The following is a 27,531-nucleotide window of genomic DNA, read 5'->3' on the forward strand; positions in this document are numbered from 1 at the left end:
ATGGGGTGGGTCTCAGGCTGGGCCAATCATTGGTTGGCCATCCCCTCAATCTCTGCTCCATCTTTATCCCTGCATATCTTGTAGGCAGGGTGAATTTTGGGTGTAAGGTGTTACGGGTGAGCTGATGTCCCCTCCTCCCTCCACTGGAAATCCTACCTGGTCACGAGGTGGCCACTTCAGTCTCCATGTCCCTTCCTGTCAGGAATATCAGCTAGAACCACCCCCATATCTCACCAGGAGCCTACTCTGTCTATTTTTGAGTAATGTACTGTCTGTTCTTAAGGACATGAAGAAAAAGATTACAAAATGTATTTTTCACCTTGGAGGTCTTCCTGTTATATCTGACAGAAAGATACAGGGATGAGAACTTTGGAAGGTCCTATCAAAGAACAGATGTGATGCAACTATACAGGACTATAAAAATTGGGGGTGGGGAGAGAAAGGAATCTATGTATATGGGCAGAAATGCAAACATGTAGCCAAACTTCTGGACTGCCTGCTGCAGTAGAAATCAAGACACTAGTGACATGACAGGGCTAAAGGAGGTGTGCAGGATGACAGCTTTCCATGCAAGCTTCCTAGAAACTAAGCAGAAGCTTTGATCATACCTCACTGTGGGCTGGTCCAGTAAGTTCAAGGGTGAAGGAAGAGAGGGAATCGCCTGTTAAGTTAACACTGAGTTTCAGCCTTTTCCCCCTTGGAACTTCTCAAGTTGAATTGGTATTAAGGAATATGGAGCTCCATCTGGTCAACCTAGTATCTCATGGTTTTAATTTTTATTTGGTATTTTTAAGTACCTCTCTGTGGAAAGGCAAAGCAAGCTGTCATTTCCCCAACCAATATAAATAAAAGAGACAGGAAGAAAAGGCCCACAGATTGATCATATTATGTCTTGCCAAAGGAAGGGGTCAGGATATGAAGTCAATCCCAATAATTGCAACAATTGAGGTCCCCAGAAGAAAATATGCTTTACAATTAAAAGTTCTGAAAAGCCTGCAGTGCCACTGGTGAGACCATAAAACAGAATTATGTAATGAGTACACAGTCAAACAGGGTCTTATTTAAAGTTGGGCAATAACTTTATATGATGAGCAGGCCCCTAATGACAGTACTGTTCAATTTTGGATTCTACCAAATTTCTTCAAGGTCTTTGGTATCATTTCCATGTCATGAATTATAAGCATATACTTATTGCTTTTTAAATGCTCCCTTTCCTCCCGTGTACTAGATCCTCCTGGCCAAGAGGAAACTTTGAATTAATAAGCACATTGGGAGTGTTGCTCCCTTAAAGAGCCATGGATTCATTTAAGTGATCACCTTTGATGAATTTGTTTTGCCAGCATAATAATCTGCTTATTGTGGGCTACAAATCAGGACTGGAAAGGACATCTGGAAACATCTGGCCCCTTCTAGAGCAAGAACACTGCAGAGTATTTCTAGACATACTCTGGAGACTCTTCCAATCACTCTGGATCTCACAAATGACAATTCTCAAGAGAAGGTACTGGCTGATACATACATAGTATTTTTCCCCAATAGAGTGATCAACTTTTATCACATTTTTCATTTGTCACATATTCTGAATATTTATTTAAATGTTCATCTCTTTCGTTAATTGTGGTTGTCCAAGAGACTCCAAAAACATTAGAAGCTACTTCTATTGCTATTGCTTTTGGTAACTCCACCCCGCCCCCAGAGACAGATGACCATGCACTTCAGACACATCCAGAGGCCTCTGAGCTGGATGTGACTTGAAAGATTAGCTTTGATAATATTCGAGAGTGACATGCAAGCTTCTATAAGAGGGAAGCAATCAAGAGTACTACCCACCTGTGACCCACAACAGTAACTGTAAGGGCACAATAGTAGTGCACATACTGTAGCAGCACTTGACGACTCTCCAATTGGTCTTAAGACCCATTCAATGAGAAGAAGATGAAGCCTGGTGCCGGGAGCCTACCTGACCAGCTAGAACTAGAGAAGTCATGGACCTTGAAGGAGAACTTACAACCACAACCAGCCTAATCCCTAACTATATCCTAAACATTTGTTCTTATACCCACGGATAAGTTTATTTCTTATACCCATTAAAGAACCTTCCCTTTGCAACAGACAGGAACCATTATAGGAACTATAATCAATCAAATGCAGAGTTGTGGGAACCCAGTGCCAAATGACACATCTACAACACAACTCATTCACCTAAAGCTCAGCAAGCATTGCAGAAGAAGGGACAGGACAGTGTAAGTCAGAGGATCAGGATCAGGGCAAAACTGTGTCTCCTCCTAGAAATTACACCCATGAAGAGTCACTAATATGGTTGACTAAACATGACCTGAACAATGACCAGACTAATAGATGTGCTAATGTCAATAGGGGTGGAAGAAGTTCAGGAGACCGCAACTCGACAGAGAACTACAGGCAACTAAAGAATGTTGAGAATGGGAGAAATAGTCTGGCCTAAGGAAGAGCACACCAATTGGTCATCCAATATTAAGCTGTCAGCCCTTAGGATATATAAATAGAAGCAACATTGCAAACTGAGAAAACTGTATTTATGTATTTATGCATATCTACATGTGTGTGCGTATGTAAAACAACAAATGAAGGAAACGAAGCCACGAATTTAAAAGAGAGCAAAGTGAGTCTGTTCATGAATCTAGAAGGAAGAAGAGAGTGAGAATGGTGTAATTATATGATAATCTCAAAAGCATTTTTAATTACTAAAAAAAATCTGTATCCCCACTAAGCTCCCCAAGCATTAAAGCAAGTATCCATGTCTGTAACTCCATGTGAGTTAAGTGTGTCCTCAGCTTTATCTAGAAGGAATAGCACCCATAGGAGATTAGTATTACACAACAAGGATTTCCTCCAAACATTATTATAATAACAGCCAATCAAAACTATCTCAAATGTTCAATGGAAGACTAGCAAAGAATTCATGGTAAGTCTATACAGGTTAATAATTAGCTTCCAAAAATGTATTAGTGCTGCAAGAACTGCCCTAGAGGGATGCCCATGGTGTAATGCCAAAAAAGAAAAGCATTAATGATGTACAAAGTGTGACTTGAAATTGTAAAAATAACATTGACACCATGTGAACAACTACATGTGTTTAGAGGCATGGAGAGATGCTAATCAGGCTGTAACAGGGGTTACCTTCAGGATGATGAGCAAGTAATAGAAAGGAAGCAGGGGAGGGGCTGACTAATGCTAGCAAAGTGGAAGCATACTCAGAATATAATGCCAGGGTGGAAATGCACAATGCACACATGCAGCAATATTTTTAAAAGATACATACACTTTTGTCAGTCTTACTAGCTGCTGCCAACATAGTTCCTAAGGCTTTAAATGTTTCCTGCACACACAAATCTGTGTGTGTGGGGGGGTACGTTGTTAGGTCAAAGACTTGGTTGTGAATTTTTGAGAAACCTAACACAATTAGCTCTACTTCTCAAACAACATAGTAGCTGTTCATCTGAACCTCATAGAGGTTTCAATCAAATAATCTCCATGTAGATTCATATGTGTATGGTACACTTAAGATGTCCAGAGCAGAGGCTAAGCTGCACTGGGTGCAGGGCTGAGAAATCAGCCTCCCGAACTTCTTCGTTTTCCTCCCTCCTTACCAGATACATTCTAAGCAATGTATAGCCACTGGTCATCAGAGAGTGGAGGATGAGGCGGGAACAAAGAGCACCACACAGAACAACCTGGGAAAGGTAATCACTGTGATATGTGCATTGAAGTGACTCCAAGGAGTTACATGCACCACTCAGAATTCCCAAGCAACAAATGATCCAGGGAAAAGTAAAATGAAATGGAACATCATACCCCTCAAAGCAGTGGGCAACGGTCAGAACCCACTTCTTGGCAATGAGGACACAGCCACAAATATGTCCACTGGGTTCACTCTGCAGAGAGCACTGCCATGGCCACCTCCCAGGACGACTAGTCCGACCTCCAAGAATCCTCTTGTTCATTCGGGCAGCAGGGCGGCGACCACAGTCTAAGACGGAGCAGAAATCATAGTCCATGATTCATTACCAAATCCAGGTCATGCATACATGACCCTGTCTCCCAGGAGCCAGCACAGTTAATGTCGTATCCCATGATACATCACCAGTCTCACCTTGCTTAGTACACAGAAGGGAGATCACACTTCTGCTTGGACATGAATGCCTAGGTACGGAAACATAAGATGTTATAATGTTAAGCTGCATGTTTACGGTTTACCTGAGGCATGTTATTAAAGTCAGGCAGCATAAAGTCCACTGTCAAGGGAGTTCATGCCAGGGAGCACAGTTGTCTTACTGAAAGACTTCTCAGGCCACAGATATGGTCAGAGATCACATTGGAGCAAACATACTGCTTGTTTTAGTTTGTTTGATGTCATAACAAGATGTCACATGTGGAAAGAGAAATTCTTATCATAATGCTTCTTACATCATCTTACTTGAAAGGTAGGTTCTGTGGTGAGAAATGATCAGGTCAGATATGCCCGCCCTACCCTCCAAAACAAAAAACAAAAACAAAAAACCTGAGATTTAGACTGAAAGGAATAAAATATTACTTTAAATTTTAAATATAAGATAAAGGAATAGGGCACTTAGGCTAAAAACAAATGTTGTCCAGACTATCAATGTTAAAATGTAGATATAGGAAAAGATGACAGGAGAAAATGAACTTAATCTATATAATCCCAAGTGGCATAGATAGAGCTAATAAGTACAAATTTTTGGAAATGTGGATCATTACTGGGCTCTGAGATCTCTAAAATCTTATGAATTAAATTATGAAACAATAGTCTGTCCCTGTCTCTCTGTCTCTCTCTCTCTGTCTCTCTGTCTCTGTCTCTGTGTCTCCATCTCGCTGTCTCTGTCTCTGTCTCTGTGTCTCTGTCTCTGTCTCTGTCTCTCTGTCTGTCTGTCTCTCTCTCTCTCTCTCTCTCTCTCTCTCTCTCTCTCTCTCTCTCTCTCTCGTGTGTGTGTGTGTGTGTGTGTGTGTGTGTGTGTGTGTGTGTATGGGTGCACAAACAAATTTAGTCTAGGTTACATTAAATGGTAATTAGCAAATGATCTTCCAACCATCAAACATTTTTTCATTGTGTAAACTTAAAACACATAAGGCTTATGAGGACTCATAAATATACTATAAATCCTAAATCTCTCTGTTAAAAAATCAACCCCTAAATATACAATATATTTTCATTTTTAAAAATAAAATTGCCTTTGGTCATCTGCAAATGCTGGCAAAAGATTAGTTATACAACACATAAAGTCTAATAATTTTCCTTCTACCCTCCTGTACTATAAAGTCTTCTCTCTGTATATATACTTTGATTTGTTATTCCTTGCTTTAGTAACTCATGTCTTCATGTTTAGACAGCAGGCAGTTTATCAACTGAACTCTCTCTCTAAGTCGTGTACCCTTCATACCTGAAGCCAATGTTTTATGCTGTCTTCCAATCTCTGAATTTACTCAAAGGATATAAGTTCCTTGGGATTAAATATTCCTTTCCTTTCATTTATTTCTATACCCCTTCTGTGAGTATCCCTGGGCATAGTGTAAAAATGACATTCAACACTTAGTTGTGAATTTAATCATTATATATATATTTAAATTATGGTTTCGGGGTAGAGAGTCATAAGGATTACTTATCCTACTCTTTGTAGCAAACTTGTTCTACAATATCTTATTTAGTTAGTGAGCTATGTCTACAAATACCCAAAGTGAAAAGGTTATTTATAGATGCAAAGGGCTTTTCCCACACCCAGCTTAGAGAACCATCATTGTGTTGAAAGATTTAAGTTATTGGTTTAGAGAAAGTACTTCATTCAACAGATTATTCAGAAATTTGGGGGCTGTTTGACTAATAATGAAGGGTAAAGTGCCACCTTTACTTTTCTTGTTTGTAGTTCTTAAGATGTGATCTACCTAGCAGTTACATTTTGTGGTTAGACAAATTTAGTTTGAAGTTACCATCACTGTACATCTATAGGCTGTGATAGTTGTTTAAATATTCTTAAACCTAACCCTTAGTTTCCTTAGTTGTTAGAATAACATAATTATAATTCAGGAGTTTATTATAAGGAATCAATGAATATGTAAGACAACCTGGCTAGTACCTATAATATAGTAAGTGTCTAATAAGAATTCTTTTCTGGAAAGACACAGCCCAGCCAGGCTGTAGGCACAGAGACCCACGTGCTGCCACACTTTGGAAGACACACAGACCCATGAGTCCTGGGAGGGGAAAGACATCCAGAGACCTGCCCACCATACCTAGAGGCCTGCTTGTCACCATGCCATGCAGCACAGACAAAGGAGGTCACTCAGGGGCCCACCAGCTGAATGGTTTGCCCACAGCAGGAGCCATTATGAAATACAGACATGTGGTGGCCAGATGGGAGAGAAAGAGAAGCAGAGCAGTTTGAGCATCATGAAGAGAAATGAAACTGTGGGCAGGAGGAGGGAGAGGAGCAGCCTGTTGTGAGTAGCCATCCCACTGCCTGAGGCCATAGTGATGTCCCAACCTAGCTGCTGGGCTTTGTCTATGTCAGTGGCTATGTGGTGGCAGGGATCAGTGCTGATGTCCATGGTACATATCCACTAGAGACCATGGGATGTCCCTGGTCTGGGTAGCCACCTGGGACCACAAAGATGCCCAATGGTCTGCAGGACAGGCCCCACCCCTCACTGGCCCTGGCACTCAGGAGAGCTAGCCTGACCTCTCACCAGTGACAGCACAGTGGAGCTGGTCCTGGGGGCAGGGATGTGGGTGAGCCAACTCTGAGGGCATGAGCACAGGAGAGCTGGCCCTGCCACTCATCTGGAATTAGGTGGCATAGTCATGGAGATGATGCCTCCCCAACCTTCCCCCCTTGGTCACCTGCAGCAGTTGAGAGAGCTAGCCCCAGGGTCATGACAGCAGGTGAGCTGGTCCTGTCCCTCACCAGCTGTGGCATTCGGAAGAGTGGGCCCTGCACTTTTCATCTGTGCAGCATAGTGGAGCTGGCTTTGATGGTATGGGTGAGGGTGATCTGGCCCCAAGGGCATGAGAGCAGGAGAGCTGATCCTGCCCCTCTGCTGGCAGTGGCATTGGGTGGGCTAGCAAGGGCAGTGCTGGAGAGCTCACCCTGGTAGTATGGATGCACAACAGCCAGTGGGGTAACCAGCTCAGCTACCAGGCAGGCCCAGATCCAGGCCTTTGGTTGACCCACCCCAAAACTACCTCATCTGTGAACTGTTGGAACATGTGAAAGGGCCAGTCCTGCTGATCCAAAGCTACAGGATCTCCATGACACAGGGCAAGAACAGGATAGCCAGGAAGAGTCCTGGTGAGGATCCAATATTGACAGTGGGGCAGAAGCCAAAGGACTCAAACCATCTGGCTCATTGCAATGAACATTTGCAAGTGAAGATGTGTGGACAGAGGGGTACACTGTGGGACACACTGTGACATACTACAGCTTCTACAACGAGATGTTTTCTATGTTTTGTTTTGTTTTGTTTATTAATTTATTTTTGTTTGCTTGCTTTTTATTTTCTTTTGTGGAAGGGAGGTTGCAAGGGCAGAGGCCGATATGAAGGGACAGAGAGATGAGTGGGACTGGGGTGCATGATGTGAAACTCAGAAAGGATCAATAAAAAGTTGAAAAAGAATTCATTCCTTGGGCTGGATCTATATAGCTTAGTGGTGGAGTTCTTGTCTAGCATGCCTGAAGTCATAGCTTTGAGCCCCAGAGCCACAAAAATGTTCTTCACCCCAACCCACACCCCAAAATGCTCTTATTGAAAATAAAAATAAATCTTTTAAAAAGGAGGAGGAGGGAGCAGTGGCTCAGCAGTTAAGAGCATGTAATACTCTTTCTGAGGACATGAGTTCTATAGTCAGACTTCACAACAGGAGGCTTGTCACTCAGAGTTCTGAGCCTGACACCCTCTGGCCTCATGAGACAGCATCTCCACTCGTGTGCATATATACACACTCACACTCACCCAGATGCACAGACAGAAGTAAATCCTTGATAAAGAATCCATTCCGTCCATTTGATTTCCTCTTTCATCCCATGCATAAAGGAGACAGACTTGTTTAATGTGTCATCGCTTCCGAGAAGACTTTGAAAGCTACATGACTTCAGTTTTGCTTTGCGTTCCTTATTTTCTTAGACTTTTTAGCATCATTACTTAATTTCCCCAGTTAGCTGGTTCTATATAGTGTTTGTAGGAACTTTCGGTGTGAGACTTCATTTCAAAGCAAGGCATTCAAAGATTCTAGATTAGCTCTCAAGTCTTTCTCCTAGCATAATAGTTCCTGTAGTTCTGATTAAATCTGATAAATGAGATTCATCAAGACTAAAAACTAACCCTGTCTATAAGGAGGACATAGATGCTGAAACATAAGGTTAACAGAAGTTCTATGAGAGATGTTTCCTGGTGTGGCGAATTTGAGTGTTTTCATGTTACAAATAGAGGGACCGTCTTTGATCAGCCCTTTCTCCGTGATGTTCACACACATGCTGCCCTAGGATGTTCTTACCTGGGAACCAGCAGCTCCTGCAAGGTGGTCCCATTGAGACTCTCCCAGCCAGAATGCACCCTCAGCCAGTGCTGGTCTTCCTGTCCTTGGATCAGCTCAGTCCCACTTGGCTCTCTGACATAAGGCAAATGCTGGGTAAATATTCAAAGTATAATGATCTTTGAACAGGCATACCATTACTAAGAAATCACTTGTTAAAAAAAATATCACATTGTAAGTCAATATTTCAAGAAGAGAAATTTACTGAGAAGAATTTGTCTGGAATGTGATTAGTAAAAAGGGGAAGTGGTTAGAGAAAGGGCCAGGCCCATTAGTTACCTTAGGAAGAGGCCCCCCAACCCCCCCCCACAAACTGTGCTTTTTCACTCACAAGCTTCAAAAAGAAAAGCTATTAGCTTTTATCTCAGTTACATCAAATGGAAAGTGTGAGAAACTCATCATTAGGTAGAAGGGAGTGTTATTATAAAGTCGGTTTTCCATGAGTTCTGACACATAGAGATGTTCCTCACGCACAAAGCTAAATCCCTCCACACTGGTAATGCTCTTCTATGGCTCATTACCAAACAGAGTCAGTTATAACTAGCGAATCCCCAGGGCTCATGGCTGAACACGGTGAGTCCACGGGGCTCATGACTAAACAGAGTCACTATGTCTACCGGGCTCATGACCAAACATAGTGATTCCATACAGCTCATTATTAAACACAGTCAGTGAGCCAACACCATTTTAGTTTTAACAGCGTTTGAGTATCAGCATGATTTCAAGTTTTCTTACTGCCCCACTATGCATTGAGATAGTCTCTTATTAAAAGATGTTTATGCTTAAGGCACACACATGTATAAGGCACTTATAGACATCTCCATCATAAGATGTTTTCCACATCTTTTGTGGTGAGAATGAAAAATCCTAGTGAATTTCCATGGAACATAAGATGGTTGCATCATCAGACTCTACACTAAAGCTGACCATTCATTCATCCATACAAGTGACAAGTATTTTGCCTTGTGGCCTCCTGTCTGATTCCTGGTACTGACATATTCTACCATTCTACTGTCCAGTGTAGGAGGTGATTCTTTTAGAAACCTTGGGTTTCTATGCCTGGTGGATTTCAAATAATGAATGTAGTGTTTTTCAAATATTATCTGTCTTGACTCAGATTGCTTGAGTTTTTAAAAGGCTGTCCTACTGTGTGTGTGCGCACAGATATGTGCCTTATGTTTCCTTTATCCATTCTATCAATAAATACTCAAGTTGTTACCATATATTGGCTACCATGACCAAAGTGCCAATAAACACCAGAATGTTCTTTATTTTAATTTTATTAATTTATTCAGATTACACCTCAATTGTTATCCCATCACTTGGATCCTCCCACTCCTCCCTCCCTCCTGTTTTCACCCTATTCCCCTCCCCTACGTCTATGACTGAGGGGGACTTCCTCCCCCACTATATGGTCATAGACTACCAAGTCTCATATTGGTAGCTTGTGTATTCTTTCTTTGAGTGCCATCAGGCTTCCCCACCAAGGGGAAGTGGTCAAATATGGGGCACCAGAGTTCATTTCAGAGTCAGTCCCTGCTCTCCACATAACTGTGAAGAATGTTCTGTTCATTGGGTAGATCAGAGTAGGGGTTCGATGTTTACTACTTGTATTGTATAGTTTAACACACCAGAGTGTTAATAACATTTGGAGACACTGATTTCATTCTCATTTAGGTTATAATGAGAACTAGGTTTGTTAGATCATCAGCTTTGTTTGTTTGTGGGAAAACTCAAGCATATTCTATAAAGAATATGTATGTTCCTTTCTCCAAATATTCAGTGGTATTTTGATGTGGTTTTATAATTACTGTCCCAACATATATAAAGTATTTGTCACTATGACTTTAACTGAATTTCCCAGAATAAATGTTGAACAGTTTTTCTTGTTACTGTTAGCCATTTCCAGGTCTTCCATTGAAAAATGTCTATTCAAGGCCTTAGTTCATTTTTAATCATGTTATCTGAATTTTTCATTAGTGATTTCATTAAGTTCCTTATGTATTTTGGGTATTTGAGTCCTTTCCTCCTATATACATTAATTAGTTTACTTTATGTTTTTTCATATATTTAAAAATACATGCATTTTTTTTTACTTTTAACAGAGTTAATCCACTTTATTTAAAAGCCCTATGTGGTAGCCACAGCTGGAGCCTGGGTCCTCTGAACAGAGACTCTAGTGTGGGTTTTTACAAGATGATTAGTGAATTCCTACTAAGGAGACTTCATGAACACAGTTTATTTCCAGAAATTGGGTCTCAGATAGCTGTAGATCTTGGAGATGGCATAAAAGTGCCCTTGGCAAAGTTGCCCAGAGCAGCAGTACAGCCCCTAGCTGATGTGTAGCAGTCATCAATACCAGCCATCATCAGTAGCTTCTTTGGCACAGAAACAGAGACAATACCAGAGCCTCTGTGGTAGGGATGAGATGCACCAAAACAGCCACAGCGGCCTGTCACCTTGAACGGAACAATATGCGGCTTGCCAAATTCATTCTCCCAGTAGCCTCTCCACACAGGGACGATGGAAAGCTCGGCCAAGGTGATGGCCCCATCGGATAACAGTGTCTACCTCTTTGGAGCACTTAACACCAAGACCAACATGACCATAGTAGTCCCCAATCGCGACAAAAGCTTTGACCCTGGTCCGCTGGCTGTGTCTGCTTCTATACTGGCATGATCTTGAGAATCTCATCCTTTAGGAGGTGTGCCCAGGAAAAAGTCAATAATCTCAGATTCCTTAATGGGCATGGAGACCAGACAAATCTCCTCCAAGGACTTGATCTTCCTGTCCTTAACCAGGAGGCCCAGCTTGGTGATGGGGATCCACTCCTTGTCTTTGGCTTTACCTCCATGAGCCCCACAGTCTCGACCACTGCTGAATCCTCCACGGAAAGTCACCCGGGTCCCCTAATTCTGAGCCCCCAGGTCCTTTGGGCCCTCCCATTGCGCTGGCATCATCTGCCATTTGGTGTTTTTCCAAGGAAGAAGACGCTGCATGTGTGTTATAAGACAGGGATTCACTGTGTAGACTAAACTAGACCTCACTAGGAATGCCAAGATGCCTTCAACTCATGGTGCTTAGTACCTCAGCCTTTCAAGTGCTGGGGTTACACGCATGAGCCACCACAGTTGTGAAATCACTCTAAAAGAAAAAGGAAATTTGCAGGTAAATGGGTGGAACTAGACAATTCTATATCGAGTGAAGTAGCCCAGACCAAGAAAAACAAACATTACTTGTTCTCTTTCATCTGCGATTCCCAGATCTTCAGGTGTGAGTATATAACCTGAGTGACTGTAGAAATGGGGAAAGTAAAAAGGGGACCACAGGAGACCACTAAACAGGGGAATAGAAAGATGTACGTGATTTGAAGAGGGAAATGGGTAAGATGGGGTGTTAACTGGGGTGGGAAGATAGAGGTCAACACGGAAGGAAAGGGAAGGAGGAGGGTAAAGAAAAGGCTGTAAGGAATTGCGTTATTATCTGTTCACCCAAACTACACACAAAAATATAGATCTATGTATATACATGTATATAAATATATATACAAACATACATAGTTCAAATGAAATGATCCCACTTGTACTGGCAAGACTCCCCTGCAAGAGCCTTAAACTATCTAATAAAAACATGAGTGCCAAGCATGAGAAACTCCCTTTCAACTTGTTGGTCAAACTTATCCAACAGTCTCCTAAAACAGTACAGCCTATTGCTGGTGCCTTAGGTTGCTCCCAGAGGTTCAAAGTAAGTTCCTATTGCTGAAGACAGCATGAACTTCAAATACAGGACAGGAAAGATCTAAATGGTTCTGACCTAAAAGCTTCTTTCTTGAGGATTAACTATGCAAATTCTAAGTGAGGGAAGCTGTAACATCTAAATGATGACCATAGTGGCACCTTACCTTTAAAAGAGCAATAGTGCCAGTTGTGTCTTGGTGGTGACCAGCAGCTCTCTATTGGACTTAAGTCCAACTCACCAGGAGGAACCTCATGCCTAGTACTAGAAACCTATCCAACCACCATGGGCCCTGTATCTAGACAGCAAGAGAGCAGCAATTGCTTAACCATATCTACAGGACAATGACCTGTTCTAGCATGTCTGTTGTGGGAGAGAGGAAATCCAGGGTTATTCTCAGTGCAGGAGAACTGGTATTGAAACGCATATGCTTGAGTAAGAAGTTGGCTCATCTTCTCCCTCCAAGCATCCCGTTCATAATGTGGAGCACTTGCATGGGGACACTAGAATCCGGCCTCCAAGGTCTTCCCTTGGACCCTATCGTTATCCTTATCTGAGTTCTGTTTCCTAGATACAATGTAAGGTAGCACTGGAGGCTTTCTCTACCTCACTGAGAAGTTTCCATTTGTTTTGGCAAATTAGTCACAGGCTCAACTGGCACACTTTGAACATTTTGCTAGTAGATATCTAAATTCTCGGCAGAGTTTACCATTAGTGGCATAAACATATGTTCTCATGACAACAGAGATATTTTTGTTTTGCTTTTCAAAGCTGATACCAAGCAGTCTCATGGAAGGACTTAAACCAAAAAAAAATCCATTTTCTATGGAACCTTTTTAGAAAAATTATTCCCTTTTGTCCAAAATACAATGGTCTAGGAAATACTGTAAAGAAACACATTTAACTCTAGCTTTTCTTTCCATCTGGATGTTTAAGCCCCAATTTTTTTTAGGATTGTATAAGAAATTAATTCCCCATGCATACCACACAAGACTACCAGAAATACTCCAAAGCTGCTGTGTGAAGGCCATGGTACTCCACAGGCCTGCGTCATGTGGCTCCTTCTTAAGACATGCAAACATCTATTCATTACTGTAGTCATTTTCTCTAAGAAGTTAAAAAAAAAACAATTGGATTATGTTATGTAGGGTGGTTTTCCCCAGTCAATAAGCACAAAAGAAGGTAATGTGAACAAAATATATTATAGATTTGCATAAAATTTTCATATAATTAACTAATAAAAAATAATTACAGGGCTGGAGACATGGCTCAGTGGCTAAGAGCACGTGTTGCTTTTGCAGAGGGTCTCAGTTCAGCTCCCAGCACCCACATGGTTGTTCACAAACGTCTGTTAACTTCATTCCAGGGGATCAGATGCTCTTCTCCAGCTTCCATGGGCACCAGGCATACACATGGTACACAGGTGTATAGGCAAGAAAACATTAATATACACAAAATGAAAATAGATGAATCCTTAAGGATAAAGAGTTCTATCTTTTCTGGGATCCTAAAGCAGAAATGGAAGAGAAAATTGTAAAAAAAAAATGCCTAGGACATCATTAGCAATTATGGAAATGCAAATCATTATTGCACTGAAGGTACTGTCCTACTCCCACTAGTCTGGCTACCAAAAAAAGTACTTAACAATCAGTTGACAAGCATATAAATGAATCATAACTCATGCCTTGATGGTGGGAGTAAAAGATGATATGGGCCCTTTGGAAAAGAGTTTGGCAGTTCTTTTAAAAAAATAAATATAAGTTATAGCTTGCTATTGTAATTCTGGTTCTAAGTATTTACTACCCAAGAAACTCGAAAGTGTATGTTCACGTAAATCAACAATATGGATGAACCTGAGAAAGAGTGTGCTGAGTAGGAAAAGTGAAACCCCAAAGCAGGTATTATATAACGCTGCTTATGGGAAATGTGCTCTGTAGAAAAATCCACAGATGCAGAAAATGGGTTAGTAGTCATCGGGGGTTGGATGAGGAATAAGTGAAAATTGGCTGCTAATAGCCACGTCTGTTTAGGGTGGGGTTAGAGTGGAGTGAGGGTAATGAAAGCGTGTTGGACTCAGACAGTACTGACTATGTAACCTTGTGATTATAGTGAAAGTAAACCGATAGTATAAATAGAAAGGAAGATTTTATAATAAGAAAGTTATATGGTAATCTTTGAAACCTTGTGACTATCATAGGCTGTTTACCCACGGGACTATGCATGAGCACAGCAGCCTGGACTGGACTCTCAACTGCAGTGAACACAGAGCTTTGAAGTGTAACATGAGGTAGCTATCCTGTAGTCAATAGCTCTTTCCCAGGGAATAAGCCTCAAGAGGCAACAACAACATAAACCCTCGCAGGGAATCCTAGAGATCACTAGGTCACATAACAGATGGTGTCTTTGACTGTGGTTTCACCCAAAATATAGAAACATTCTCTAAAGGGATTTTTTTTCTTTGGATTAACTTTAAAAAATTAAGGCAAAAAAAATCAGATTACAGCTAACTCCATAAAGAAACTCTGCCAATCAAACAGATCGAAGACACGGATTTCCAGATGAGCTCACATTGTAGAGATAGAGCCTATGGAGCCAGGACACAGGGAAGTTCGCATCCCCCCAAATTTACTCACAAACACCAGATGTCCTAACCCTGCATTTGGCAAGGATTAAAGGGCACAATAAGTTCTGGTTTGTATTGTTCATTAAATACAAGCTCATGTGTTTTTGATAGTGGAAATAGAAGTCAATATGCTGTCACAGGAACACTGGGGTTGATTTATGCCTTTGTCTAACCAGAAAAGCACTGGACTTCCAGCCTGAGGTGAACTCTGGAAGAACCTACAGATGAGAGTAAGTCGTCAATTCAACAAAAACACTAAATTTTTTTCACCTGGACAAACGCTTAGTTATGGGTCTGCCATTTTCTTTCTAAGACATGGATAACAGAATCTCAATTTGAAAAAAAGCCCATACAGATCCTTTTAATCATCAACCTTTACCAAAAATATTGTGTGCATGCCCTGAAAATATATAATTTGGCATAGAAATGAGTTTTTTTGAACCAGTTCTAAAATGTACCCACTGAAGACAATGAATCCCTTTTACAGGGAAAGGGTGAGTTAGTTCTGGGTACTAAATATCAGTGCTGTTTTCAATTTGTGCTTACATAATCAATCCTCTCAAGGATTGGAGCTAATTATTTTTCCTTATATACTTTTAATAGGAATGCCATAAGTTCTACTGTAAGTCTGTGTCACTGTCAAATAACAAATTGAAACCTGTGTCCTTTGTTCTCCTAAATGGCTCTCCTACCACACCATCAGGTCTGATGATGGTGCTCCTGTTGGAATCCTCTACACGGTGTCTAGTTCAGACCAAAACTCATAAGCACGTACTCCCCAAAACACAAAGAGAATATGAAGGTAAGCAGAACTAGCTAAGCTGCTTTCTAAGGTTCAACATTTTGAAGCATAGCATATTTGAAAACTAAAAGCCAGCCAGTACAGAGGGCACTCTATTCTGAATGCCAATAAGGAAAGCCACTCTTTCCCCTCCCACTTGCAGTGCAGAGTAATCATGGTTAGAAAGACTCCACGATCAAGGACTTTGACTCAAAGGTGAAGGCTATGTAGAGCTTGTTTTAGGCATCAGTAACAGAAGCATGAATTCTCTGGAGACCCAGGAAACAACAATGTTCCAAGCAGCCCATCCTCACACCAGGAATGTGGCCTCACTTGCCCATTATCTTCATTCTTTCCTTATTCTGAATTTCTCTATATCTGTTAGCCTATGAGCCACTCAAATAAATTCACAAATATACCTGAAGCCAGTCTCAGATGACCTGATACCCATTTGTCCATGAATTCAGTCTATAATTATAGCTCTTCAACTCTATTTCTACCTCATAGTCTCCTTGCCTTTCAGTGAAATAAAGTTATCAAAAACGAAATCATCTAGGCAGGGCATAGTGTGGCATGCCTATAATCTCAGCACTCATGGAGGTAGAGGCAGGGGTATCTATCTCTGTGAGTTCAAGACCAGCTTGGGCTACAGAGCAAGTCAGGGCAGCCAAGGCTATATAGAGAAACCCTGTCTCAAAAAAAGAAAAAAAAAGAATGAAAGGAGGGAGGGAGGAAGAAAGGAAGGTAAAGAAAAAAAAAATATATATATCAGGGCTTTAAATATTTAAAACACCAACATTTCACTGTTGGAGTCAATAAAATAGGAAAAACAGAATAAGTTTATTTTGGAGTACTTCTGGAGAACTAGCTGCCCTTGAAGCTTACAACAGAATGAATTCAAACTTGAGGCAATCCTTCTGTCTCTACTTCCTAATTACAGGATTGCAGGTATTCACTATCGTGTCTGGTTAAACAAATTATTTATAATTTCCAAGATGGTGGCAAGTGGTGTGGACCTTGTCTAGAAGCCAGAGTAATCAAGTCAGGGGATTGGACTGATTTCTTAACCAGGAGCACCAAGCTCCCCACCTCACTACAGTGGGAGAACTCCACAGTTCTAAAGGAACACGCTATGGAAAACCTGCATACCCCTGAGCAGAGACCATGAAAGCCAGAAGGGCCTGAACTGAGGTCATTCAGATGCCAACCCTGTCTACTATATCCAGCAAAACTTCCAATCACCATAGACAGAGAAAACAAGACATTCCATGACAAAATCAAATTTAAACAGTATCTAAACACCAACCCAGCTCTACAGAAAATAGTAGAAGGAAAACATCATCACAACGAGGTCAATTACACCCAAGAAAATGCAGCATACAGATAATTGCACATCAGCAAAACCAAAACAGACACTGCCACATACAATCACCACTAACTCCACAATAAAAGGATCCAATAACCATTAGTCAGTAATATCTCTCAACATCAATGGCCTCACCTCCTGAGTAAAAGGCATAGGCTAACAAAATGGATGCAAAACCAAGATCCATCAATATGCTGCATTCAAGAAACACATCTCAACAACAAAGATAAACATTACCTGAGAGTAAAAAGCTGGAAAGTATTTCCAATCAAATGGACTCAGGAAGCAAGCAGGAGTAGCCATTCTAATAGCTAATAAAGTAGACTTTCAGTAATTAAAATTGATCAAGAAAGATCAAGAAGGACACTTTGTCCTAATCAAAGGAAAATCCACCAAGAGGACATGTCTATCCTTAATATCTATGCCCCAACTATTAAGGCTCCTGCATTTGTAAATGAAATACTTTTAAAGTTTAAATCACTCCTTGATCTCAAGACAATAATAGTGGGAGACCTCAACACCCCACTATCACCAATGAACAGATCCTCAAGGCAGAAATTAATAGAGAAATAATCAAACTAACAGCGATCATGAATCAAATGGTTCTAACAGACATTCACAGAACTGTTTACCCAAATAGAAAAGAATATATCTTCTTCTCTGTGCCACATGGAACCATCTCCAAAATAGACCATATAATTGGTCTCAAAACAAACCTCAATAGATACAAAAAATTCAAATAATCCCCTGCATCTTATCAGACCACTATGGCCTAAAGCTGAGCATTAACAAAAAGCCTACTAATACATGGAAAGTGAATAATGTTCTACTCAATGACAACTGGGTCAGGGATGAAATAAAGAAGGAGATAAAAGACTTCCTAGAGTTCAATGAAAATGAAGGCACAACATATCCAAACCTTTGGGATACAATGAAAGCAGTGCTAAGAGGAAAGTTCATAGCACTAGGTACCTTCATAAAGAAATTAGAGACATCGCATACAAGGCACTTAATGGAACACCAGAAAATTCTAGAAAAAAAAGAAGCAGACACACCCAAGAAGAGTAGATGGCTGGAAATCAATAAATTAGAAACAAAGAACACAATCCAAAGAATCAATGAAACCAAGAGCTGATTCTTTGATAAAATCAACAAGATAGACAAACCCTTAGCCTGACTAAATGCTAACTGACTAAAAGTCAAAGGAAGAGTACTCAAATTAACAAAATCAGATGTGAAAAGGGAGAAATAATAACAGATACCGAGGAAATCCAAAGACATTATTAGATCTTACTTCAAAAGCCTATATGCCACAAAATTTGAAAATCTAAAAGATATGGACAATTTCCTTGATAAATTCCACTTTCCAAAGTTGAATCAAGAACAGGCAAACAAATTAAACAGTCCTATATCCCATAAGAAAATAGAAGCAGTCATCAAAAGTCTCCCAACAAAAAAAGCCCTGGACCAGATGGATTCAGCACAGAATTCTACCAGACCTTCAAAGAAAAACTAATACCAATACTCCTCAAACTAGTCCACAAAATAGAAACAGAAGGATCACTACTAAACTCATTCTATGAAGCCATAATCACCTTAATACCTAAGCCACTCAAAGACCCAATGAAGAAAAAGAATTTTAGACCAATCTCCCTTGTGAACATAGATGCAAAAATACTCAACAAAATTCTGGCAAATCGAATCCAAGATCACATCAAAAATCCTATCCATCATGACCAAGTAGGCTTCATACTAGGCATGCAGGGGTGGCTCAATATAACAAAATCCATCAATGTAATTAGCCATATAAACAAAATGAAGGAAAAGAACCACATGATCATCTCTTTAGATGCAGAAAAAGCATTTGATAAAATCCAACATCCTTTCCTGTTCAACGTCAGGGATCAGGGATACAAGGCACATACCTAAACATAGTAAAGGCATATACAGCAAGTCTATAGCCAACATCAAGCTAAATGGCAAGAAACTTAAGTCATTCCCACTGAAATCAGGGACATGGCAAGGTTGCCCACTCTCTCCATTTCTCCTCAATATAGTATTAGAAGTACTAGCTAGAGTAATAAGGCAACTAAAGGAGCCCAGGGAATACATACAGGAAAGGAAGAAGTTAAAGTTTCATTATTTGCAGATGATATAATAATATACATCAGTGGTCCTCAAAATTCTACCAAAGAACTCCTATAGCTGATGAACAACTTCAGCAAAGTGGCAGGATACAAAATTAACATGAAAAAGTCAGTAACTCTCCTGTATACAGATGACAAAAGGGCAGAGAAAGAAATTAGGGAAACTACTCCCTTCACAATAGCCTCAAACAATATCAAGTATCTGGGTGTAAATCTAACCAAGCAAGTGAAAGACCTATATGAAAAAGTTTCAAGTCTCTGCAGAAAGAAATTGAAGATCTCAGAAAATGGAACGATCTACCACGCTCATGGATTAGGAGAATCAACATAGTAAAAATGGCCATCCTAACAATAGCAGTCTAAAGATGCAATGCTATCTCTATCAAAATACCAACACAATATTTTACAGAACTGGAAAGATTAATTCTCAACTTCATATGGAAAAACAAAAAAACCAGGATACTGAAATCAATCCTATCCAATAAAAGATCTGCCAGAGGAATCCCCATCCCTGATCTCAAGGTGTACTATAGAGCAACAGTAATAAAACCAGCATGGTACTGGCATAGAAATAGGCCAGTTGACCAATGAAATAGAACTGAAGACCCAGATATGCAGCCACATGCATATGGTCATTTGATTTTTGACAAAGGAGGCAAAACAATACAATGGAAAAAAAGACAGCATCTTCAACAAATGGTGCTGGTCCAACTGGATGTCTACATGTAAAAAAATGCAAATAGATCCATATTTACCACCCTGTATGAAACTAAAGTCCAAGTGGATTAAAGACCTCAACATAAAATCAGACACACTAAATCTGTGTAGAAGAAAAAGTGAGTAAGACCCTAGAACTCATTGGCACAGGAGACAACTTCCTGAACAGAACACCAACAGCTCAGGCTCTAAGATCAACAATTAAGAAATGGGACCTCATGAGGCTGAGAAGCTTCTGCAAGGCAGAAGACACTGTCAACAGAACAAAGCAACAGCCCACAGAGTGGGAAAAGGCCTTTACCAATCCTATATCTGACAAAGGGCTAATATCTAAAATACAGAAAGAACTCAAGAAATTAAACACCACCAAACCAAATAACCCAGTTAAAAATGGGGTACAGAACTAAACAGAAAATTCTCAATAGAGGAATATCAAATGGCTGAGAAATACTTAAAGAAATACTTAGCATCCCTAGTCATCAGGGAAACGCAAATCAAAACCTTGAGATTCCATCTTACACCTATCCGAATGGCAAAGATCAATAATTCAAATGACAACACGTGCTGGTGAGGATGTGGTGAAAGGCTAACACTCCTCCACTGCTGGTGGGAGTTAAAACTTGTTCAACCACTCTGGGAAGGAATATGGCACTTTCTCAGAAAATTGGGAATAGCTCTACCCCAAGACCTAGCTATACCACTCCTGGGCATATATCCGAAAGATACCCCACCATGCTACAAAGACATCTATACAACTATGTTCATAGCAGCCTTATTCATAATAGCCAGAACCTGGAAGCAACTGGGATGTCCCTCAACTGAAGAATGGATAAAGAAACTGTGCTATATCTACACAGTGGAATACTATTCAGCTATTAAAAACAAAGAAAATTTGAATTTTGCAGGCAAATGGATGGAATTGGAAATGGTCATTCTAAATGAGATAATCCAGACCTAAAAGGACATGTATGGTATGTACTCACTTATATGTGGATCTTAACCTAACATAGACATCATAGGAGAGACTCCACCCAGCAGGGGATAGGGACAGTTACAGAGATTCAAAGCTGGACACTGGACAGAATCTCAAGAGTGTAGGGTGGTCCTGTCAGGCCACAGAGGAAGAGGTCATATGTAGTACAAGGGACACTAGATAAACTAAGGTCAGATGACTATGGGAGGGAGGGAAAGGGGATAAGAGAGGGGATGGGATTAGGAGTTGATGAGGGAGGGCGTGGGATCGGGAGGGGATGAGGGAAGGGGCCACAATTGGGATGTAAAGAATTCAAACTGCAGAACAAGCAGGTAATTTATATTCCTAATCCCACTACATGGGAATAGCTCTGAGACTGGCAGAGATACAAATGTAAAGGCATAGAGAGGCCTCATATTCACCACAGATTCTCTGTAACTTAGTATTAGAGGCCACTCTTAGTAAGGCATGAAGGAAGATGTGCACACACCTCACGTCCACTCATACAATGAGCAGAAAACTAGCTTTAACTGTTCTGTGCATCCCACACACCTCATACAATAATAATATTAGAACTGTATAATTCTTGTGAGAAATTATGTTTTCAGAACAAAACTGGACACTGATGCTGGATCAAACCTGACAGGATTCATTTCTCTCAGCATGATGGAGGCTGACATCCTGCATCCTTCCAGCTCCATCCCCAGATGACCCTGTTGCTGTTACCCATCAGATTTGGATAACTTCCCAGGCAACATTGTAGAAAATTTCTGATCCAATTTGGACTACCATTTCAATCTCCTACTAAGCCTGGAATCTCTCAACATTTAGAAACTAGACCACAAATAAAAACCCCTGGCTTGCTTAACCATTTTCTCCAATCTTTTTGGGCCCCTTCCAAGGCATTATTCACCCCAATTCAACCTGAAGAACCTTTAAGAGAATGATGTTCCATTCCCTCTAATGGGGGGTTGTATAGGTTACTGTTTGCTCTCTTGGTCTACAAATGCTTATTATCAGAGGGAGGTGGTAATAAGTCATTATTGGTCTTATACAGAGGAGGAAAAAAATTGGTGAAACTCGGGGACATCTCTCTCTTTATCTTGCATATGTAGATAACGAGATAGGAGCTGAAAAGAAAGAAAGGGAGATATAGGAACATAGAGGGAGGATAGAACAAAAGCTAGATGATTGAACCTACTTCTTAACTCAAAGCTTTACTTGTTACTCATAATGAAGGTTATGTCTAAGTCATTGCTATAGACTTTAGTATATTGATACAAAACATGGCCATGTCAAATACTTGTCAGATTTTAGCACGAGAATATATATCCTAAGTCTAACAGATAGATATGACTCTATCGGTATATGAGGTAAAAATAATTGAATAAGGTCTTCAAAAGCCTCAGAGACACACAGAATATGGCATTTAAAGTTGTTTTTATAATCCTAAATTTGTTTGACAAGACAAGTTAACTCCTGACAACATCCAGCTGAACTCAAAGAAGATGATGAGCATCAAAGAACCTCCTTACAGAGATGACTTCCAATGTGGCAAACCGGCCACTGTGCAAAATGTCCTCGTTCCTGTCACAAACAGAATTCTGCCTAAAAAAATGGGCAGCTTAGGTGCAGGCAAAGTCAAAGGCCACACTCTGCTAAGACAGGGTAAGCAAGTCCTCAATAGTTTCTGCTCTGCAAATAAGTCTGGCAGAGATTTGGGGCCAGAAAACTAAATGTGTGGCACCAATGTTATAGAGAGTATTGGGTGACTATTCAGACAGTAAACCATCTAAGTCAATTTGTACATTTTGGAAGCTGCTAGCCTGCACTGCTGGTTCACTCAGGAAGCTAAGTTTTATTCCTTCTCAAGTCTCTGAGGGGCATTGAAGGCCAGATAGGATAGTTTTACAATCAAGTTTAGTTGGCTAGGGGATAAGATCTTTTAAAATCAAGGTAAAGAAGTTATTGGAGATAGGATAGAGATTGAATTTCATTCAGAAATTTAGACCCAACAAGACAGGAAAGACATTTACTTCAAGCTGGACAAATACAAATAACCAAACCACTATGAATGTAACATTTATAGAACTCATGATTGTCCCATGGTTCTCCCTGCTGTATGTAGTTTGCTTTATACCTATGTAATAAAATAAATGTATTTAATAAAAAATTATTTATAAACTCATATGCAACCAAAAGTAGAAACAAATGTCTGAATGGATAATTAAATGTGGCATAATAATGGAAGTGTTGCTAAGTGGTCTAGATATGGTATAAGAATTCAATGAAATGTTATTTAGCTACAAACAATAATGAAGAGTTGGTACATAGGTAGCACAGATGATTGAGAATATATGCTGTGTGCTCCCTTATTAAAACATGCAGAATAGGAGCGACATGAATAGAGATGGAGAGCAAGTGCAACCCTGTGAATATTTCAAATCCCACTGAAATAATCAAATTTGTTATTTTGTCTTAGTTTGATAAAAATCTAATATACATGAAATATGAAAAAAAGACAAAGCGAGACATTTAAGACAAGATCTCTCGTCTAGCTTCAGTTCAACAGTTGTATGTAAGGTGACTTGTCAAAACTGTTGTTCTTGTAAATCTTTACAGGTCTGACTCCCCCTCAGAGCACACAGTGGAGCTAAGGGTCATTATGTAATTGAATTTTCTTATTAAGCAATACTCTTATGCCTCGATGAGAGAACCAAGATAAGCAATTTCAAGGGGGTTTCCATTTATCTAACCAAAATCATATCCCATTTCATTTAGACACAATAAAGAAATTGTGAAAAGGGACAGTAATTTAATGGATCATGACAGATATAGTTTTTTAATGCTGGAAAAGATTAAAATTCTTCTATTATAAATTACTACCAGTTAATCAAATTTCCAAAGGTGTGGATCTTCACATGGAAGAAAAGGGCTCAAGATGTTAGCAGTGATATGATTCTTCAAACTGGGGTAGCAACAATGTGTAGCTACTAGGTGGTCTGAATGACACATTGATGTAAACAGTCTTCATTTGCTCCCCAGATCCTGGGAAATGCCATGAAGTCTGGCTTTTAAGTCTAGAAACACATGACTCCCTTATCTTTTATTTTTTCATTTCTATATTTACACTCAAATCTCACCTATATCATTACATAATACATCAACATCAAAATGTTATATAAGTAATATGAGGTTCATATGTATTCATTGTCATATATGTGTTCTGTGATGATGCAGATGACTACACTCCACTGCTGAGGGACCTGGAACAGAGCACCTCACAGAACAGTGTACCTCCACAGCTCAAAAGCATCCATTTCAGTCTGCGCGTGTAAAAGCCAGGGTGAATTTTCATTCCACTAAAAAGCAAAACTGGTGAATTCTTCCTTAATGTATGTTTCCTGCATTACTTAGGATAAACAGTTATAGCAGCAGCTTCTGCTTCTATTTTTCAATGTCTTTTTTTTAAATGTATGTGTATTGCTCAAAAAGAAAATTTCAATAACCCAAGGGAAGGGGCATGAAGTGTTTTCCATCCATCTTCCACAGAGGAGACCACTTAATGCTTTTATAAATAGTGAACGTATTCCATTTCAGAAGTGTTTAAAATACAATTACTACATTTGCTTTCCAGGCTTTATCATAACAGGTTTGCAGGCAAGTGTCTAGAATTAAATAAATTCCTCACCCCAGATTTATTTCCAGGGCCTTGGAGAGCTCAGATTTTCCAGTTCTATGGCATTCATAAGGAAGATATTACTGAGGACGTCCACAGAGCCCTACGAGAAACTCATCAGTGCTACAAACTACTGACCTTACCCTAAACCCATCTGCTTGCAGGCCAGCTGGCTCAACGTCTCCTGCCAGCCTTCAGCACACACGTGGTGTTCTGTTGCAGATCTGTGAACAGTCAGGAACGAGGAGGACTTCCCATTTCTAGCGAGGGTCACTGAAGAGGGAAACGCAGGAAAGCTTAATTAAAAACACTTTTCCCCAGACCATAGGTCTGTATGCCTTTGCTTTGATTGCACACATTCCTTTGCATTTATTTTAGTTGAGAACCATTTAGGGTTGACCTGCTATGTGCAAATCACTGCGCTTTCACTGTGACAGGAAACGTTAAAAAGTGAATTAGATGTGTGTTCTGCTTTCAAAACACTGCAGAGTCTAACAAAAGAGACAGGCGGTTCTCAACTTTTCTTTCTGAGATAGAAAATGGCCCACGGCAGAGCCCCACTGGCTTGAACTTATCCAGAGGTTAGCTGAACTAATTGTAAGGAGCTATTTGAAACTCCATACAGTTTTTTTTCAGCATCTGAAAAATGAGAGTATGTGAGGGGGGTGCTAATTTAGGATTGATGTGCCCTATGCACAATTCCCCAGCCTCTGCACTGGGTCAGCCACAGATCACTTGTGGAACACTGTGCACCAGATCACACAACACACGGGAAACTCATTTCATTATTTGGCCAGAGGATACAAAAGACTAAAGTAGGGACTGAGCATATTAAGGGAGCGGTGTGTGCAGAATGAGGGAATTAACCAGATAATCAAGGTTGCAGACTGCCACACTGGCTGGGATGGCCTTGGCAGAAACTAGACAGAGATCCCATCTGGATGAGGGGTAAGGCAGAGAACAATTGAAGAAGGCACATCCATATCTTCATAACTTCCTATAGAAGATGCAAATGACCCAAGAATGACTGATTATTCACCACTATTGAATTTTGGTGACAAATAAAATTTAAGTCCAAAAATGACATACTTCCAAACATTTGAGTGCCAAATGTTATACATAGAATATAGACATTTCAAATAAAGAAATAACTTGGGGGCAAATATTCTGTTACTCAGAAATAACACCCATGAATCACCACTGTCAGCTTTTATAACAGTAAAGCAAAATAGACAAAATTGGATGGTAAAACCCATGAAGTAATTTAGTATTCATTTAACTTAAATGGCTGATGGGCATGTGAATGCAGGGCAGATGGCAGGGACCAGAAGCTTACCACAACCCCATTCGTCTGAACTGTCTGAGCAATCGGCCCACCCATCACACCACAGGTCACGTGGCACACACTCGTGGTTGGCACATTCCAGCTCGTCATCCTGGCAAAATGCTGGCAGGGAGACCAGGAGGAAAAAGATGGAAATGTTTGAGAAAGCAGACTGAAGACATTGCAGGAAGAAAGCTAGCTCTATTCACATAGATAGCTTCTAAGGGATCCTACTATTAAATTGCTCTCCAAGTCGCATTTAAATCTCTTTTGGAGTTTTAAAATTACAGTAAATCTCCTTGATTGCCTACTAAGTATCTATTTCCCTTCTTCCTTCCATGAAAGGGAAACCTGATTTTGTCCACGGCTTCATACCGACCATCCCAAGTCCCAGAGGAAGATTTTGATTAGTTTAACATCAGCATGGCATTTTTCTGACTATTCTTATCTGAGCGTAATCATTAGTAAAGGATTAAACAAGATTCCACAACAGACCCTTGGTCTATGATTTTACAGTTTATGCATTGCGAAATCGCATCCACCCAAACTCTGCTGGCCACACCATGTACCTTAGCCTGGAACCAGGCCAGACTGGAGCAGACAGTTTCCTAATCCTTGCCTGGGCTGTGCTTTGAATGTTTGTAGAGAATGTCTTTTCTAATTGTCGCAGAAGTCCCTTACTACAGGTCATCACTCTGCTCAGTGTTGAGCCCCTTAGTGATTGATATTCCAGAGAAACAAAAACGCTCTTCTATTCCTCCTACTGAATGTGACCAAGGCAGCTTATCCACCCAGACACGCTTTGCTTTTGACCATGCAGCCTGAGGTCACTCAGAGAGGAAAGAGTCGCAGACAAGATGATGTGTTTTTACTAAAGCCTTATGAATTTCTTCTGCAACGACTTTTACTATCCTAATATCTCATGCTTGATATGCATAATAACAAATGTCTTTGTTTTTTTAGTTTGAGGTGAGCTTTCTGTCACTTGTAAGTAAAATGCATTTAAAAATTTAGCTAGTTCTAAAGATCTTGACTGTATGTCATTTAGACATAAAAGTATTGAAAAGCACAAAACTTAATCACAGCACCCTAAGTATAAACTTTTTATGATTTTTCTGATGGTTTTCTCTATGTATGTATATTTACTTCTAGAACTCAGGAAAACAGTGCACATACTACTGTATACTTCCTATCATTTAACTGCTGCGTTTTGGATAAGTGGCCTTTGAAGCCCATCTCCTAAGAGTTTAGTCTAAAGCCTATTGTGCGAATGGAAAGCTGAAGAACTTCTTTTATAAAAAAGGAAATATGTGAGGGACACCTTGACCTCAGTGAAGGTGTGTCCTTGAGGGATATGGTGGGACCATGGAATCTTCCTTCTCTCTAACACACAGCCTTGAAGCTAACATGCTTCTCTGTTGTTTACTCTCCTCCATGATGTTTTAAACCACAAGCTCAAAAGCAATGAGTCCAAATCATGGACTGAAATATCCCAAATGCTAAGCCAAATTAAATCCAACCCCTTAAATGGACTCCCTTGGGTATCCCGTGAACTAACAGGACCAACACATTAACTAAAAATAGATAACAGACCAGGTCCAATTA

At 40.2% G+C, this 27,531-nt stretch overlaps 1 protein-coding gene across 2 annotated transcripts in view; it reads right to left on the reverse strand.

Moving 5' to 3' along the window:
- Positions 1-27,531, reverse strand: part of CORIN (corin, serine peptidase) — a 222,320-nt gene that overhangs the window by 16,400 nt on the left and 178,389 nt on the right. For both annotated transcript variants that reach the window (XM_084760391.1, XM_084760392.1), the window contains exons 15-19: positions 25,939-26,049; positions 24,746-24,875; positions 8,543-8,656; positions 4,133-4,182; positions 3,835-4,009 (exon numbers count right to left, since the gene is read on the reverse strand). In XM_084760391.1, coding sequence (XP_084616517.1) covers positions 3,835-4,009; positions 4,133-4,182; positions 8,543-8,656; positions 24,746-24,875; positions 25,939-26,049 — 580 coding nt within the window. The remainder of the gene's footprint in view (positions 1-3,834; positions 4,010-4,132; positions 4,183-8,542; positions 8,657-24,745; positions 24,876-25,938; positions 26,050-27,531) is intronic.

Source organism: Acomys minous, assembly GCF_964271855.1.
Source record: "Acomys minous genome assembly, chromosome: 15".
Taxonomy (NCBI): Eukaryota; Metazoa; Chordata; class Mammalia; order Rodentia; family Muridae; genus Acomys; species Acomys minous.